Raw genomic sequence first — 19,407 nt, 5'->3', positions numbered from 1 at the left:
TGATGGCCAGGGGGGCTGGGCAAGCGCTCCCCCCACACCGCGACAACTGACTTAAGCTCTCCCCACTTTCTGTTTCAGAAAACGAAAAATGAGACACCGCTCGCCCACCCATAAATGCACTTTGCCCCTTCTGTGCCCCCTCCTCAATTTCCCCCTCTGTTGCCGCCACAGATTCGAGACCTGGCCTTGTGGTAGCAAGCGTGAATTGTCGCCTTTGCTAAACAGGTTCTGCCCTGGAAATTTTAATAAAAGGAATTTTTATTGTTCTAATTTTCCTTATTAGTATGTTTCCAGTATTGTTAAAAATTTTAATTCTGATTTAAACTGTTTTAATCATATATACTCTATTTACTGCTATATAACTGTAATCTTTTCCTTTTGTTTTGGCTTGTGGCTGTAACATTAAAGATTCGAGGTTCTGCCCTGGTTTGCATTTGAATGGGAGACTACAAGTGTGAGCAGCACTGTAAGAGGCAATGGGGCCCCTTAGGCGTTTCCACAGACAGGTGTTATTGACTGGTTTGTTTTATCCAGACATCGAGTCCTTCCCAAGGACCTGGGATGGCTGAATTTTATTATCAATATTGTTGTTATTATTATAGATATTGTCGCAAAATACAGGCTGTTCCCAGTACAGTTGCTTTTTGTAATTGGCTGGTGGTGATTTCTATCATTTATTATTATTATTATTATTATTTCTTGTTTACACAGTCAGGTATTTATTGACTATTATTATTATTATTATTATTATTATTATTATTATTATTATTATTATTTCAATTTCTATACTGCCCTTCCAAAAATGGCTCAGGGCGGTTTACACAGATAAATAATAAATAAATAAGATGGATCCCTGTCCCCAAAGGGCTCACAATCACAAGATAAACACCAAGATAGAGGGCTCACAATCACAAGATAGACACCAGCAACAGTCACTTGGAGATACTGTGCTGGGGGTGAATAGGGCCAGTTACTCTCCCACTGCTAAATAAAGAGAATCACCACGTTAAAAGGTGCCTCTTTGCCAAGTTAGCAGGGGATTACCCTGTCAATTATAGATGGAGTGGCTCAGAACCTGCAGGTTTACCTGTGCAGGAGCGTAGCAAGGTTGGAGTAGACCGGGGTTGAGATTTTAAAATGGGCCCCTCGCTTATCGTTCCCAAAGTGGTCTATATAAAATAAGATGGCTTCCTGTCCTCAAAGGGCTCACAATCTAAAAAGAAAGATAAGACAAACACCAGCAACAGTCACTGGAGGTCCTGTGCTGGGGATGGATAGGGCCGGTTGCTCTCCCCCTGCTAAATAAAGAGAATCACCACATTAAAAGGTGTCTCTTTTCCAAGTTAGCAGGGACCAATGGTCTGAATCAGCAGAAGGCAACTTCTTATGTTTCCCAGGGTATGCATTTGGTTGGCACCAGTGACAGATGAAGCCGCTGACAAGGCTTCATCTGTCCCTGTGCCACAGCGTGTCTGTGTCGGATGTGCCAGTTTCCCTTTCTGAGGAAAACTAGGAGTCAAAAGCAGCACCGTCCTAGCCCCAAGGATGAGACTCTAGTCCAGGGGTAGGCAACGTTGGTCCGGCCATTGTAATTGAATTTATTGTGGCTGGGGGTAATGGGAGCTGCAGTTCAACAACAGCTGCCGAACCCATGTTGCCTATTCCTGCTCTAGTCTTTGCCTGGAGAGGGCTTCCCAACCTTGGGCCTCCATATGTTGAAGTTGCAGTCCAACAGCATCTGGGTACCCAAGGTTGAGAAATGCTGTTGCGGACCTTTCTACATCCTTGGCAGGCGGCTTCCCAGACCCAGATGTTGTCTCCATGCAAATTTGGAATTGCACAGGAAACTACATAAGCCCAGAAAGTGCCATGGGGGGGGGCTGGCGCCACTGGGGCTGGGGATTATGGGAGTTGAAGTCCAATAACATCTGGGGACCCAATGTTGAGAATCCTTGCTTTAGAGGGAGGAGAGGCTGATCACTATAACATCAATTACTACATTAAAAATAATTTAGAATATTGATGAATGTGAGGGGGGTAGAGAGTTGGAGTAAGGGGGAAAGGTGAGGGGAAAGAGGGATGGTGTCAGTGGGCTCTGGACTGGTGGGGGGGGTTCAGCAAGGCAGGTGGGGAGCATTAAGCTGCCAATTGCATTCAGCCACTGCTGCTTGTCAGCAGGAAAGGCCAAGAGCTCTTCATGACTCCTGCCATTGCCATTTCTATGGGCCAGTAAAAGAGGCCCCGCAGGCCAGATTTGGCCCCTGGGCCTTACGTTGTGCAGGCCTGCCTTAAGTCCTCATAATGCACTGCAACTGAGCCTAAAGACACAAGCATCTTAGGTAGCTGTGTTGGTCCATTAAACACACACACAAAATCAGCATAAGGTAATACCTTTTAGGCAGGTTCATATCATCTGACCCACTGAAAATCAGCAGGAAGTCTGAGAGAAGGAGCTAGAGTTTTCTGCAGCATGTGTATGTACTCTCCTGTCCGGTGTGTCGTCAGAACATCCACCCAAGTTCCGTTGACGACAGGCCAAACCAACTTGTTGTCAGATCTAATCCAAGGTTCATAAGCAAGGGCTGAAGTTGGCTTGGCAAAGTCAGTAACACAAGCCAAACCAGACTTGGGTGAATCCAGACGACACACTGCACAAGACTGCACTCGCTGTGGGAACCTCGGGCTCCCTCTCACAGACGTCTTACTACTTTTCAGTGGGTCTTGTGAACCCACCATTATTAGGATCAGAGTTCCCTGTAACAGGGATTCCCAAATGTTGTTGACTACAACTCCCTGCATCCCCTTTGGCTGGGGATTATGGGTGATGCAGTCAACATCTAGGAATTCCTCTTACAGGGAACACTGATTAGGACCAACTAAAATATCAGAAAGCAGGCAGATTCTTCTCAGGCTGGATGTTAAGCAAAACAAAAAAGGGGGAGGAGATAAATTTGGACATGATGCTGACGTCTGATGTTTATAACAGTCTTAAGAGTTTTTATGTAAGGAGGTTTTATCAGATCATCTACTGCTAGGTGCAAGATAAGGGGCTGCTGCTGGGAGAAAGAAACACATTTAAGATGGGGTTTTTTTAAAAGCAAAAAACTTTATTTAGAAAAGTAGTTCAGACATAAGAAAATAAAAGAACACAAAATGTATTGTCGCTCATACACTGTTTTAGCTTAGACACTGAAGGCAAAATAGCAAGGTGGGATACTCAGATAGTTGCAACTGAATATTTATTTGGTTTGCTGGTTAAAAATGTTGTAGATGCTTTCCCAGAATGTCTCTCCCTGTCCAGAATGACTTACAGTACATAACCAATAACCAGCAACACAGCAAGTCCATGCTAAATCATACAACACCGAGAAACAAATTAATCTCAGCAGAGCAGAAATATTAAGACCATTTTACAGCCCAAATGCCAATTCTAACACAGAAAGCAAGGATGTGTAGGTTGACCTCTCTTGGAATAGAGTTCACAACAGAGGAAGATTTAGCCTAGATTCCTGTCAATCTAATTTCCCAATTGGACAGAGTGCATAAAGAGAGCGATATTCTGACGACCTCAACAAGAAGTGCAGTTGATGTGAGCGAAGGTGCTCTTGAATTTTTAACTGCGCTGAGAACACAAAAAGAAAGCCAGGGCAGCTCTCTGAAAAGGGCCATCACATATTCCCTTACTCCAGTTCATACTAAGAGAAAGGCAGCGATGTTGAGCACCAACTGTACTATCCCAACGATCTTCAAGTGTCATCCCATGTAGAATGTATGGCTGTGATCAGTCTACATAATTGTAAATGACAACCAGTGCATTGAGCCATGATCTTAGAAGGGAGTGCCTGCCTCTCATATAAGCTTCAGTTCATTCAGTCGCACCAGCTCATCTTCATGGAAATGGACTCAGAACTACACTTCTAGTAAGGAACAATAAATATAGAGGAATCCCACAATCCATGTGATCCGATACACAAACATATGCTCTTCCTGTAGCCAATCAGAAGCCTTTATCGGACATACCAAGAGTCTGAATAAATATGAAACTAGGCTCAGAGGCCAGAGGGAACATGATGGGATTCAGACCTTGTTTGGAAGAAAGTACTTACATATTATTTGACAAGGAGAGGGTTACAGCATGGATGGCAAGCGGTTAGGGAACTACATTCTGTCTGAACTCCACTTCTTATGGGAATAATGCAAATGAACAGGCCATGTGGCAACTTTATAGGTTCAAATCTCTGCTCTTAAGGCATAATTAAAGAGAAGGGAATTATGAGATTCTTCCCCCTGGTCCAATGCACAGGATGGACACATGATGTATTTGGTGCTTAGACATGCTCTTTTTCTCTCACCACCCCCTGTGCAAAAACCCTTCCTCCAAAGAGCTCAAAGCGATGCACCTGGTTCTCCCCTTTTATCCTCACAGCAACCCTGCGAGGTAGGTTAGGCTAACAGAAAGTGACTGGCTCAAAGTCACCCAATGAGTTCCATGGCTGAACAGGAATTTGAACCCAAGAATCCCCAGTCCTAGTCTGACACTCTAACTATGCTGGCTCATCAAAATTAGGTGGACAGTATGATAAAAGCTGGTTTATTTCTCTTTTGACTAAGTTGTGGCAAAAGTCCCCTCCCTTGGAGTCCAAATTATATAGATTCAATTTTCCATCCCACCTGTTTCTAAGTGCTCCAAGTGAGAAACAATAGTTTACATATTCCTATATAAAGAATTTTTTAAAAAGTTCCAAGTCTGTTTTTTTCTCCAGTTTCTAAAAGATACCCCAAAGAAGAATATATCTATATATATAATTCTCCTGGGTGTGGCTTTCGAACGTGCGTCCCGGCAGCCCAGCTGATTGGCTGGGCTGCGGGGGCGACTGATTGGCTAAGGCGCACCCAAGAGAATTGCCTGGCTGGGCAGATGTGAGGCGGCGGCGGCAGGCCTGGCCTGGCCGCGGATGCGAGGCGGTGGCTGGTGGGCCCGCCCAGGCCACTGGCGGCGGCGGCCGCACTCGGCCCCGCTGGAGACGGGGGGGGGGGGGGGTGGAGAAAGAGAGAGGTAGCCGGCCCCAAAGAGCGAACAGATGCTCTGTGCGGGGTCGGCTTGTTTAAACTACCTTAGGGAGGTATTTTAATGGGCTTTAATGGACTTCTAGGAGAAGGGAATTTTAGATGGAAACCCTCTCTATGTCCCTGCTCTCTGAACATGGAGCTTGGAATGTTCAGTTGAAAAGATGCCCTTGGTTGATCTTATGGAGAGTCCAGGTGTACATAGGAACATAGGAAGCTGTCAAAAACGGAGTCAGGCCATTGGTTATCTAGCTCAGTATTGTCTGCTGAGACTGGCAGCAGCTTCTCCAGGGTTAAAGGCCGGAGTGTCTTCCAGCCTTATCTGATGATGCCAGGGAGGGAACTTAGAACCTACTGCATGCAAGCATGCATGTACTTTTCCCAGTGTGGACCCTGTTTCACAGTGCTCACATGTAGTCTCCCCATTCAAATGCAAACCAGGGTGGACCCTGCTTAGCAAAGACCACAATTCATGCTTGCTACAAGACCAGCATAAGAACAAGAGTTACTTTGTTCTGGAAATTTCACTTACCACACTGATGTCATATATGCAATCTTATCCTGAGGATCAGGCAAAGGGGAATATGTTCTGCTAGCATTTCAGAGAGCTGTGCAGAGGGCTGATTGGCCAGCACCTGTGACCCCACAAGTACCCTCCCCCTCTCCCCAGAGCAGCTTTCCAGCTTAAGAACCAACATCTGGAGAGTGGTATGTGTACACCCATACATACACACAATCAGGCACCATACAATGGTTCAACCATGTCATCATACAAACAATGCTTGAAACAAACCAATGAAAAAGGCAGACAGTCCGCCAGAAGTGTGAACGGTCAAGGAGATCAGTGTCGGGTAGAGGGGAGGGCATGCATGTCATGGGAAGAACGGAGATGGAGGGTAGCTGGGCTCACCCATAGGGCACGGGGCATGGTGCTGGCTTGTTTTGACCTATGTCTGTATAACACCATTGAAGATCATAATACAATTTCTGAGATACATTGAGCTTTAACTATTACGCTGGACGCCATAGGGCAGGAGCAGTCCCTTGAACTCCGCCATGGTCTGTTTCCCAGCTCTGGTATCTGAGGTCCTTTAAACTGGAGGCGCCAGAGATTGAACCTGGGACCCCAGCTATGCAAAGCATGTTCTACTGCTGAGCAATGACCCCTACCCCAATGTGTAATAAAGGGCCGGGTCAGATTATCACCGGCCTCAACACATGACCAGGACTGGGGTGCAATAGGAGTGCACCCACTCCAAGGTCCCTGAAGGATGTCCCAAATTATGTAATGAGATGTTCATCTGAACATGAGCATGTGTAGAGGGGTGATTCAGATGAATGCCCCTTTCATGCAATGTAAAGACATTGGGACACCTTTCAGTGATGTCAGGGCTAGGGTACTCTTGGCACTATCCCATCCTGGCTGCATGTTGAGACCAAACTGCATGTTGGTCTCAACATCCTGGCTGCATGTTGAGACCAAACAATGTAGAAAACCCTCCTCCAAAACTCTGGACGACTTTTGTTTATCCCACTCGATTTAGGTTATGATTAATGTGAACACTTGCATGTGGGTTTTTTCATGTGCGGCAAGGTGCTTATGACGATTGAAGCCTTTCCCACAGGCTGAGCATTGGTACGGCTTCTCCCCGGTATGGGTTCTTTGGTGTATAACGAGGTCTGCATTACGGCCAAAACTCTTCCCACAGACCGAGCACTTGTGCGGCTTCTCCCCAGTGTGGGTTCTTTCATGTAGAATTAAGTACGACTTACAAGTGAAACCTTTCCCACAGGTGGAGCACTTGTAGGGTTTCTCTCCTGTGTGGATTCTTTCATGTACAATCAGGTGCGACCTTGAACCAAAACTCTTCCCGCAGGCAGAGCACTTAAATGGCTTCTCCCCAGTGTGGATTCTTTCGTGTACAATCAGGTGTGAGTTACAGCTGAAGCGCTTTCCACAGACTGGGCACTTATATGGATTGTCCCCTGTGTGGGAACGCTCATGTGCGATGCGATGGGAACTCTGTGTGAAGGTCTTCCCACAGAAGGCGCATTTATATGGTTTTTCCCCTGTGTGAGTTCTTTCATGTCGAATGATCTCGGAATTACTACTGAAGGTCTTCCCGCAGACAGAGCAGTTGTAGGGCCTCCCTTCAACATGGCTCCTTTCATGCATTACAAGGCGTGAATTCTGACGGAAGCTTTTCCCACAGTAAGAGCACTTGTAGATCTTCTCTCCCGCATGGACCCTTCGATGATGGACGAGGCCCGTGCAGGTACGGAACCGTTTCCCACACTGTGGGCACTCGTAGGGTTTCTCGCCAGTGTGGGTTCTCCCGTGTGAGATAAGGCGTGAGCTCTGACTGAAGGTTTTTCCACAGTGGGAGCATTTGTGTGGTTTCTCTTCCTTGTGGAGCCGCTGATGTCTCATGAGGTGGTCCTTGCGGCTAAGGCGTTTGCCACAGTCAGAGCACTGAAATGGTGTGTCCTGATTATAGACCCTTTTGTGCTTAGGGGCACATGACATCTCTCCACATTCTTCCTCAGGTATCACATGCACCTCTTCTTCGTGCCCTTGTTGGCTTTCACTGGAGAACTGGTTTACCATGTCAGAATCAGATTTACTCAGTCTTTTCCTTGTGGAGTTTCTTGGCTGCCTCTTTGGGCTGCCTCGTGGGTGGGTTTTTTGCTGCCTCTTTAGACTGTGGTGATTCCCAGAGAACTTCCCCACCTCTTCCTGGCCCTGGGAAGTGCCCTTTCTTCTCCTTCTTTGGAAAGTGCCACTTGATTCTACTGGTTCACGACTTTCCAGCTGGTGGTAGCTGTCTTCCAATTCACTCATACTCCTGTAAGCTGTTGGAATGGAAAAAGAAAACCATCTGGAAGTGAGAAATGATTGGCCTGGCATTAAGTCAATATTAATTGGGCTGTATCCAAAAGGAACTTAGTCATGACAAAGCACCATTGTATTCAGTGGGACAAAGTTAGTCATGACTAACTTAATCCCAATGGGATTTGTCTGAGGGCTATAGGCCACCTCCAGCCTCAAAGGCAGGATGCCTCTGAATACCAGTTGCAGGGGACTAACAGCAGGAGAGAGGGCATGCCCTCAACTCCTGTCTGTGGGCTTCCAGTGTCATCTGGTGTGCCACTGCGCGAAAGAGGATGCTGGACTAGATGGGCCTTGGGCCTGATCCAGCAGGACTGTTCTTATTTGGTAAAGACTAAAATTCTCTGGATTTAGTGCAGCAATTCCCAACCTGTGGTTCCCAACCTTATGTGAACTCAGAATTTCAGGAAAAATATGGTCAAATAGCCCCAGATAACCAACATCCATCCATCCATCCAATTTATATACTGCCTGATATTTATATATTGCTTGATGTGTGTATCGCTCATATTCCACGATTGAATCCTGATTATCCATTCCGTTTAAATGTTGGTTGACTGGAGCAGTTTGACCAGAATTCTGGGTTCAGAAAATTGGGTCCACTGGGCTCACGAATCGTGATTAACCTTTTAACCAGGATCCTTGTGATTATGTAAACGGAGGCATAATTTACACATTATGCTGAATGCAGTGTGAGGGGCCTGTACCTGAGTTCATTTTTAAAGTGAATGTAGGTACAGTCATTCACACACAAACATATACCAGTGTACAGACATCTATACGCTTATACAACTACATGAAGCATTAACATCACTTCAATCACAATTAAGGAAAGATAATAAAATATACAGATTCACAAACACATAGCAGCACAAAGATTGACTAAGTACTCCAACTAGTAACAATCCAAGGCCTTCCAGAGACTCTTTTACATTGAGGGAAACTTCAAATATGTGATCACTGGCTTCTCCAAGATATGGCTGAGAGAGATTCCTGCCTGCAACCTTGGAGAAGCCGCTGCCAGTCTGTGAAGACAATACTGAGCAAGATAGACCAATGGTCTGACTCAGTATATGGCAGTTTCCTATGTTCCTATGTTCAAGTAGTACAGTCCATACCACCACCTTGGGAATCGGCCACCTTATTGTGTAGCATGTGTAGACCAGGCCTAAATGCTTTGTTTAAGGCTACTGATAAACATACACTCTGATCCTCCCCCCCTGCCCAGGTATGAAATAATGGCGGGGGGGGGGCAGGGTGGAATCTCCAGGAACAGGTTCAGTCAAAGGTGGCCATCCTGCTTATCAATATGCCTTAAACTAAGTTATTCTCTTGTTTCCTCCTCAGGTAAATTTTCTGCCTCAGTCCCCCTGAATCCTCAGAGCAGGTTCTCACAGTCATTCATACAAACGCTGTTATAAATACAATTAAACAAAAAATAAAATTATTTAAAAGCACAACCCTGGCTTAAAAAAGAATTGGGGGAAGAGGAATTTCAACTATATGCTCTGCCTGTGGAAGGGCTGTGTCTCCCAAAAATATGTGTTGAGGACTGCACAACTCTTAGGGACATATTTTCAGGTGGCACAGTGCCACACCCTGCAGCCATCGTTGCCGGGGTGGATGTGGAGAGTTCAGTGGATGGGGCAATGGAGCTGGGAGTGGAACTGGACCCTTTAGATCCACCACCTCAGCCACACCCTGAAGATACTCCATTGCCCTTATCCTTCAAATCCAAGGACTTCCATAAGCCTCAAGCCTTTGCAGTGAACACAAACACTCACACATACACCCACACAACCACCCCAGTGTAGCAGCCTATGGCTACAGAATAGGTCCTGGCTCCTTTAAATCTTTTTCCCCTGGCAATAGGGAAGGAGACTAAAGCAGGAGTCCTGAGCCTGTACTAACTAAGGTAGGGGTGGGCAAACGTGGCCTTCCAGCCTTTGTTGAACTACAGCTCCCACCATTCCCAGCCACAATGGCTGGGAATGATGGGAGTTGTAGTTCAACATCAGCTGGAGGGCCAAGTTTACTTCACTGGCTGATCTATAGGCCTCGGTCTGGGTGAGCTGTTGCTGAAGCAACGTCTCCAGGCTCAGCTCTCAGTCTGGGAACTCTCCAACTCCTGATCACTAGGAGACCTGACCTCAGTATTGATCCTTGCCAGACCTGACCAGATCTGACCAAGACCTGCTTGATCCATGATCTGCCTTGACATACACTAACCTCCTTGTGCTGGTCCACACTTGGAGCAGGACCCTTCCAGAGGCAGAGCAGACCATCAAAGTTCCTTCCCCCTCACTGCATGACCAACACTGTGCAGCTAGGAAAGCTCTCTGCAGCATGGACACATCCTTCACTGGCACATCCATGCTGCATTAGTCATTGTGTTTTAGGCATTGTGTTCTAAAGGGAGGGAGGAAAGAAGTACCGAATTTGAAGTGCACACCCATTGCCTGCTTATTATCGTTTCTTTATTCATTGTAGCTATGGTAGTAATCACAAGGTGGGGTCACACGTCCACTGTGACTGAATCAACTCATATATTAATTGTGCCTTCTATGAAAAACATAGTGACCTCTTTGTGTTAGGGTGAGTTACATGTGTGTTTATAAAAAACATGTTTATAAACGCATTAAGTTGCCCCTGAAACAGAGGCAGTGGCTGATATCCAGACTAATGTTCTGAGTAAGCAATGGAGAGGGGCACCTGCATCTCCTTCCTTCTGCAGCCCATGGCACCCCCAAAGAATATGTCCCTGAGGGTTTTGGAACCTTCAGAGACATATTTTTGAGAGGCACAGAGGGAAGGAGAGAGCAGCAAAAATGGCTCCTGTCCTGTTGTACGTGCAAATATTAGTCTGGATGCCAGCCAATGATTTGCCAGAGTTGTGGGCCAGAGAATAGGGATTAGTTGGAACATCTGCATTCATAACTTTGGAAGAAAGGGCTCTTTACCCAAAGATGCAACGTTTGTGTAATTCTCCCAAATGACTTCCCTGTGCAGGTTTCTTTGGACTGGATCCAGCAGAGCCCACTCCTCCTCCGTGAAGCGCACCGTTACCTCCTCAAAAGTCACTGAGCCCTGAAAGAGGAAAACAATCCCCATTGCAGCACGGGAAGATAGCTATGTCAATCCCCTCCTGTAGTCAGTTGAAGGGAGGCCAGTTTAATACGAAGCTGCCTTATCCCGAGTCAGACCATTTGTCCATCTAGCTCAGGACTGTTGACACTGACTGGCAGCAGCTTTTCTGGATTTCAAACAGGGATATTTCCTACCTACCTGTAGATGCCGGAGTCTGAACACAGAACTGTCTGTATGTGTAGCAGGGGCTCTACCAAGGAGCTACAGGGTCCTATGTCATTACAAGACACCCTGGGTCCATTTAGTTCAGTACTGTCTACACTGATTGGCAAGGGCTCTCTCAGTTTCTTTCCCAGCCCTATTTGGAAATGCCAGGGGTTGAATCTGGGGCCTTCTGCCTGAAGATTAGGCTCCCTAACCCTGTGCTACAGCCTCATCCCCGCAAAATTAAAAGTAAGAACATATATGAAGCTGCCTTCTACAGAGTCATACCCTTGCCCCTCTAGCTCAGTCTTGTCTACACTGACTGGCAGCAGCTTGCCAGCATTTCAGACAGAGGGTTTCCCAGGCCTACTTGAAGATTCCAGGGTCTGAACTGGGGACCTTCTGCATGCAAAGCCAATGCTTTACCCCTGAGCTATGGCCCTCCCCTGAGGCTCAGTGAGGTGAAATAACATTTTGTTTCGATTCTTGCAGCACTGAAAGCTAAATCATATACAGTCATCCCTCGCCAACAGCAAAGCTTCCGTTCCGGGAAAACCTCATGGTTGGCGAGCAATAGAAATACATTGGAAACGGGTTAGGGGAATCGCAGTCGGGAAAAGAAAATCACCCCCTCAGCCCTGGAAATTGCAAAAAAAAACCCCACCCCCCAAACTGCCCCCAAATCTAGCCAAACTGAAGATACTCGGGTCACAGTCGGTGAGACCTGCCATGATTTCCCAGTTGCGGATAGTTTAAAACTGTGATTGGGAAACCCAATCACTGGGCTAGGGATGACCCTATGAGAATATGTAATCAGATTTTCCAATATCATTTTTAAAGCTTAAAAATGAGATGTGGACAAGGGGTGGGTTTATTCAAGACAATGATGCTAATCCTCCCCCCATACCCCAACAGCATTTTCTTGACTTAAATCACACACACCCCAAAACTCACTGGGGGTGGGGTGGAAGACAGTTAAAAAAATAGGACAGGCTCCAACATTTTGGGGCTGGCTCTTGGATCCAAAGAAAATTTGTCAAGGCCTGGTCTGGATGTACCCTGATAGGTCTCAAAATCATGTTCTCCCCGCTGCCCCCCCCCACCCCAGAGAGACTAATAACACATCTAAGGGTGTGTACTGTACATGAAAATCAAGAGCCAATGCAGTTTTCTGTCACAGCTTGGCTTTTCCCTGCCTGACATCCCATTTGACATATGTACAAGCTGGCACACTGAACAGTAATTCAGTAACCTTTTGCCTCTCCCCCACCATGTTTCAGGTAGTCTGTCGTCCACAGTTGCCACCGGCTCGTCTGGTGGCTACTCAGGGACGCTGCTTCTCCACTGCTGCCCCAAAAGCTCTGGAACGCGCTCCCTGCTGAAATCAGAGCCTCCCCATCTCTGACAACTTTTAAAAAAGCAGTTAAGACCCATCTGTTCACCCAGGCTTTTCACGAGATCGGCATTTTCAAATAGTTTCTAACAGTTTTAACATGGTGTTAAATTGAAAATTGTTTAAATTCTGTTTTAATTTGTACTGTTTTCCTTGTAAACCACCCAGAGATATAGGTTTTGGGCCGTTTACAGAGATAGGTTTTGGGGATGTTTTACAGTTTACAGATGTGTGTATTTAAATAAAAATAAATAAATAAATCTACATGTGTGCCCCCCCCCACTTTTTAAAAGCAGTAATCATTTTCTTAAAAATGGTTAAAAAACGGCTTGTGGGGTATACGTGGCGGGTTAGTGGCTGCGGCAGGCCCAGACAATCAGTGCCAGCGCCGTCCTCGGGTGCTATCGCCCTGCACCCTCCATGGCCCTGCACCAGCAGCGGCACTGAGATTCCTGCCTGGAAGGCTCCCTTTCCGCCCCACTGCCGCCCCAGTGGGCAGCTCCTGCCTGCCGCAGCAGGTGCCCTTCGACTCAGCCGGCCCCGCAGCGCATTTTGTTCGCCTTCACACAGTGGCGGCTCTGGCTGGGCTGCGGTCCCACCACTATGCAGAACTAATCAGAGCATGCCATGGGGCCAGCTGAATCAGAGGGCAGCAGCTGTAGTGGGCGTAAGGTTACATACCAACAGTCCCTTATTAGTAGGGACATCCCTTATGTCAGCCCCAAATTCCCTGTCTCTTATGGGATGCCATTTGTCCCTTATTTTCAGCTAATGGGAAGAACTTATAGCTCATAAGAACATAAGAGCAGCCCTGCTGGATCAGGCCCAAGGATGCCCATCTAGTCCAGCATCCTGTTTCACACAGTGGCCCACCAGATGCTGCTGGAAGCCTACAGGCAGGAGTTGAGGGCATGACCTCTCTCCTGCTGTTACTCCTCTTCAACTGGTACTCAGAAGCATCCTACCACCAGTTATTTTCACTAATAAAACAATTAATAAGTTCCAGCTCCTTTCCCTTCAGGGTGGATTTGATTTAAATCAAACTAATTTAAATCACGATTTAAATCACTAGCAGGGTGGATAAAAATAAAAAAAATCCAATTTAAATTAAAAAAATCTGATTTAAATCAAAAAAATCGGATTTAAATCAAAAAAATCGGATTTAAATCAAAAAAATCGGATTTTTTTGATTTAAATCGGATTTTTTTTATTTTTATCCACCCTGCTAGTGATTTAAATCAGTTTGATTTAAATCAAATCCACCCTGTTTCCCTTTCCCAGAACCAGAGTGCTCTGTGGGCTCCAAGCTTAGGGTTGCCAACAGTCTCATTAACATTAATAGGCATCAGTGACTGGCATTATCCAGGTATCATGAAAATCATGCCAGCGATGACTACTGGATAGTGCTCATGTGTGAAACCTATTTTTAGTGGCTAACGATGCTTCTCTTTCTAGAAAACAAAATGACATCACGCCCGGTTTGGCTAACCGTGGTTATATCCATAAGCAGAGGAGAAGCAACCTAAGTTGTAACTTGTACCACAGTTTAAGTTAAAAAGCACCTACAGCACTCAGGCTCCCAATTACACCTGCATATGCCCTGCCTCGCGTCCCTTATTCCGGCAGTGGAATGTTGGCAACCCTAAGTGGGCCACCCTCTGGGCTGGCAAATGGTGGGGGAAACAGGGATTCCAGGCAGGAATCTGCACATTTCCGGGGCCCTGCACAGGGGTATAGTGGAGAGGGTACGTGTAGGGACGGAGTGCTGGAGCTGTCATGGAGAGCACCTGCACTTCTGAATTTGCAACCACATCACTGGCCCTACATCTCCACTTCTCACCAGGGCCCCACACTACCTCCTATTGTCCTGGGCCCTGCACAGGGTGGCCCTCATCAGTGCTGTGCTGGCAACAGTGCTGGCTGCAAACTGAAGACAGGTTTCTCCTGAGTTCAGTCTGGGGAGGAAGACTGTCTGACCAAAACGTGATGGCCGCATTCGCATGCAATGCAGAACCACGGAACCATGGGTCCAATGGACCTGCGGTCCCATGTCCCCTTGCCATCTGAATCCGGTCATTCAGGAAGGCTCCCTCTCTGCAGTCTCACTGACTGCAGAGAGGAAGGGGCTGCTTGGGCTTCCTTCTTTCCTGAAGGACAGCCCCAGCAGCCAATAGCAGCTGGATCAAGGGAGAAGCTTCCTCCCTTGGCTGCAAAGCAACCAGACTGCAGTGCCAGCGTTCGGATGCAATGCTGGCACCATGGAACAAGAGGTCCAGGAGCCAGACCTCATTATAAACCAAAGGTACAAATCACTGTCTCGGAAGGGAAACCGCAGGTCCATTTTCTGTTGAGACTATGGTTGCCTGCATTTGGACATACAGTTTCTGAAACCAGAGGTCCCTTCACCTCCGGTTTTGTGTTACGTGCGAATGCGGCCAATGAGTCTTCTGCCACTGTGGATTCACTGCTAAAATCATGTATGTCTGGATGTACCCCAATAGGTTCCAAATAATCCTGACATGTGAACAACACCTAATAATGGGGCAAGAATGGGAGCTGAGTTCCTAACCGCTCTAGTTTATATTTGAGGCAGGAGATACTCCAGTAATGACTATTGGGAGCCACTTCTAACTCCCCTTGCTTGCTACAGCTCATTCACTGCCAGGTCTCTTTCAAGAGACTCACCTGCTGTTCTAGAAGCAGCACAAAATCCTCCGCAGCAGCCACAGCTTGAGCACCGTTTTGGGGCTCACATTCTCTCACCCAGCTCTGCATTTCCCCTGGAAGAATGGCCAGGAAATGCTCCAAAATCAGTAAGTCCAGGATCTCCTCCTTGGTGAGTTTATCCGGTCTCAACCACGCCCGGCACCGTTCCCAGAGCTGGATGTAAGCGTTGTGTGGCCCGTTGGCCTCATGGAAGCGAAACCTCCTGAAGTGCTGGCGCCGCACCTCCATTTTAAGGGTGTCCCCTTGTGAAAAGGCAACATTTTCCTTCATCTGTTCTTTCCTGAATCTGGCATACAGAATGGCACGATCTTGAATGATGCCGGTGGCATTTCCTGCCCCTTCCAGAACCTTCTCTGTTGATACTGGCTCTCCCATTTCCATTCTGGAATACATGCTCCCCTCCAGAGCAGCCCAAGATTGAGGAATCAGGGCTGGAACGATGCCTTTCTTTGCTGGCATCTTATCGCTCCAGGCTGGTTTTGACATTCAGTCTCCAAGAGCTTGAAATACCCTTGCTGCACTCTGCATATGCAAAAGAATAAAATAAAATAAAAAAATCAAGCCTTCAACCTGGCGACCCTTTTGTTAGGTGGATCCATCAGGGTTGATAGTGTCTCCTGTCCTGCTAGCAGCAACAACAACAAATATTTATATACCGCTTTTCAACAAAAGTTTCCAAAGCGGTTTACAAAGAGAAATAAATAAGATGGATCCCTGTCTCCGAAGGGCTCACAATCTAAAAAGCAACAGTCACTGGAGGTACTGTGCTGGGGGTGGATAGGGCCAGTTACTCTCCCTTTCTTAAATAAAGAGAATCACCACATTAAAAAGGTGCCTCTTTGCCCAGTTAGCAGGGGTTGTCAATAATCAAGGTCTCTTGTCAGCTACTGGAGGTTCACCCAGAAGCATTTTCAGGAGATACTTCCTGTGATTTTCAGGAGCTTCAGCATGAGGGAGAGACACTCAGATTGAGAGTACTAAGGAAACAGAGAAAAAAACAAGTGTAATATTAAGCACAGCTAAGGTCAAAAGGATTATCTCTCTCTTGTGTATTTTATAGAAGCAGAGACAGCTGAATTCAGCATTTAAGTTATTAAACAAATTCAGAACAATGTATGAACGAACTTAATGTATTCATTGCTAATTATTTCTGGTGTGCTCATTTTATTTATTTTTTATTATTTATTTAAAATATTTATATTTTATTATTTATTTATAATATTTATATTTATTATTGCCCTCCAGGGCAATACTGCTCAGGACCGCTTACAACAATAAGATAGGCACAGATTCAAGTAATAAAATTAAATTTTAAAAAATCAGATTAAAAACAATTATTAGGTTCAAATTAAAATTGAAAATTATAAAAAATGAAAGAAGCTAAAGAACATACCAGAGATAACAAAATAATAGTGATATTTAAAAGCCTCCTTAAAAAGGTGTGCTTTAAGATGTTTTTTAAAAATACTGAGGGAGGAAGCATGGCGAAGCTCTTCAGGGAGGGCGTTCCAAAGCCGAGGGGCCACAACCGAAAAGGCCCTGCCTCTGGTCCCCGCCAACTGGATCTCTGTTAGTGGCGGGGTCATGAGCAGGGCCTGAGATGATGATTGGAGGGCCCCGGCAGATTCATTTAAGTTCACTTACAATAGGGCTGCACAACTTTGCCCCCCGAAGCTGTATTTGTAGTTCAGAAACATCTGGAGGACCACAGGTTGGGAACCCCTGAGATAAGACAATTGGTCTCATCTTGATACCACAAGACCAGTGAGAAGAGCTGGTGTTGTGGTAGCAAGCATGAATTGTCCCCTTTGCTAAGCAGGATCTGCCCTGGTTTGCATTGGAATGGGAGGCTACATGTGAGTACTGTAAAGTATTCCCCTTAGGGAGTGGGGTCGCTCTGGGAAGATGATCTGAGGTTCCAAGTTTCCTCCCTGGCATCTTGAAGATAGGGCTGAGAGAGCGATTCCTGCCTGTAACCTTGGAGAGTGTAGTCTGTGTAGAAAATACTGAGCTAGATGGAGGTCTGACTTGGTAGAAGGCAGCTTCCTATTTTCCTAGCAGGGCTCTTCTTACATTCTTAAACACATTATTGTACTGGCCAAAATTTTCTCAAATGGGCCAAAATGACTACCTGCATTTGATCCATCCCTCAGTAGAGAAAAACTGTAAAGCAGCACTGCAGAACCAGTAACCTATGGAGCCCAATGCAGCTCACAGCTACATAGGACAGCCCACCAAGCAGCGAGGCACAATAATCCTGAAGGTTTTTGCTGCCTGCCTGAGACAGAAAGCAGGGGGGATACCAGAAAGGCTACCATGCAAGGCTAGTGACCTGCATTTATCTTTGCAAGTCATGGGCATGCTGAACATGGCCACCAACGCTGACACCAATTCTTGGCAGGGTGACCCCCAAAATATGTTTCCAATACTTTCCAAAATATCAAGCCATTAAAATATTCAGGAATGCTTTCTATAGTCACCTGGAGATAGATGCCAATCTCTGGAGACCCCAGGCCCATCTCAGATGAGGTTGCCAGCCCTCCAGGATTGGAGTGGAGTTTTAATGGCTCGATATGAAGACGACAAATATTTATATACTGCTTTTCAACATAAGTTTCCCAAGCGGTTTACATAGATATAAAGAAATAAATAAGAGGGCTTCCTGACCTCAAAGGGCTCCCAAGCTAAAAATGAAATAGAAGACAGACACCAGCAACAGCCACTGGAGGAATGCTGTGCTGGGGATGGATAGGCCAGTTGCTCTCCCCCCCGCTCAATAAAAGAACCACCACTTTTAAAAGGTGCCTCTTTGCTCAGTTAGCAGGGGACATGAGGGTTCTGATGTGGTGAAAAATATCCAGACATTTCCAGGAACAGCTTCAATCAGGACTGGCGGGCCTACTTAAAGAAAGGGGACTCTATTTTATCAGCAATTGTCTCCCACTACCCACCTCACAGGGGGCATCTTTCAATCTCATACAATTAGGAGATACTCCTCCACCATGCTAGCGCTCCTGGGTGCCCCGGATGGCTCATGCATAGCAGCCTGCTTTCCCCCCCATACTGGAGGTATTGCACGGTAAGCAGAACAGGAGTGGGGCCGGCCGTCAACGGGCCTGAGAAATACATAGCAGAAGACAAGCCCTGTCTGAGAAAAAAGTGCAAAAGCACTTCCCAGAGGATCGCACTACCGAAGGCTTGTGCCTGGGGAGGGGGTCCATGGAAAGACACAGGTCAGCTCACCAGCCCGTGCCACTGACACACGCCCTCTGTCAGACCCAAAGTTTGGTTTTCCGGCGGCTTGCATGCCTCCTCCCACCGCTATCGTTCTCCGGGGTGGCTTTCAAGGGGCACCTGGAAATCGATGCCGATCGCTCCACCCTAACTGCAGCTCTAGCAGATTCCGGTTCAGCCCTGCTGCTACCTGAGATCAGGTTTCAAGGGAAGACCCCAGGGGAAGGGATTGAAGGCAGGACCTTTGGCACGCAAAGCAAAGGCGCTGCCGCGGAGCTGCAAGCCCTTCCTGTCTCCAAGGTTCTATTGTTCCTTCCCCGGGGCGCTTTCCCTCTCCCTGCTCACCTCTCCCGCCGCCGCCGCGGCTGCAGCCATTCTCCTTTTCCCTTCTCCTTCTCCTCCTCCTCCCCTCCTTCTGCTGACTATTGTTTAATGGCGTCGCAGAGTCCAAGCAGGATCCACGCCTGCCACCTACTGGTTGTCCATTCGCTGTGTCATTTGGTTGAGAGGCAATTTCTAAGACACAGAGGTTTCCTACCTTAAAAACAAAACAACACACACACACACACCCCAAGCTTCAGCTCAGCTACCCCATATAATCAGCCAGAAATTGTCACCCCAGAAACCAATCTGGCTAAGGCTGGTGGGAAATACAAGACAAGCTAAGCGGATCCGGCCTGGGATCAAGCTGGAACAAAAATAGCAGAATGAGTTAGGGGAATGGGTGCTGGACTGAGCCAGTCCCATTGAAATGAATGGGGTTTGCTCCCAGGTACGTGGGTATAGGATTGCAACCTTTGCTCTC

At 46.7% G+C, this 19,407-nt stretch overlaps 1 protein-coding gene across 6 annotated transcripts; it reads right to left on the bottom strand.

Moving 5' to 3' along the window:
- Nucleotides 1–3,092: 3,092 nt before the first annotated feature.
- On the bottom strand, nt 3,093–19,067 carry LOC128342622 (zinc finger protein 436-like). Of its 6 annotated transcripts, none has more exons than XM_053290161.1 (4): nt 18,948–19,067; nt 15,327–15,890; nt 10,918–11,044; nt 3,093–7,920 (listed from the first exon to the last, which is right to left on the bottom strand). In XM_053290161.1, exons 2-4 carry the CDS (start codon nt 15,852–15,854, stop codon nt 6,608–6,610), a joined length of 1,968 nt encoding a protein of 655 aa, XP_053146136.1. In that variant the 5' UTR covers nt 15,855–15,890; nt 18,948–19,067; the 3' UTR covers nt 3,093–6,607. The 6 variants fall into 6 exon arrangements, with proteins under 6 accessions (XP_053146136.1, XP_053146135.1, XP_053146139.1 ...); XM_053290160.1 differs by having other exon boundaries at nt 15,327–16,345; nt 18,948–19,045; XM_053290164.1 differs by lacking the exon at nt 18,948–19,067 and adding an exon at nt 18,723–18,925.
- Nucleotides 19,068–19,407: the final 340 nt, after the last annotated feature.

This window comes from Hemicordylus capensis, chromosome 2 (genome assembly GCF_027244095.1).
Source record: "Hemicordylus capensis ecotype Gifberg chromosome 2, rHemCap1.1.pri, whole genome shotgun sequence".
Classification (NCBI taxonomy): domain Eukaryota; kingdom Metazoa; phylum Chordata; class Lepidosauria; order Squamata; family Cordylidae; genus Hemicordylus; species Hemicordylus capensis.
This window is presented reverse-complemented; position numbering and strand designations above follow the sequence as displayed.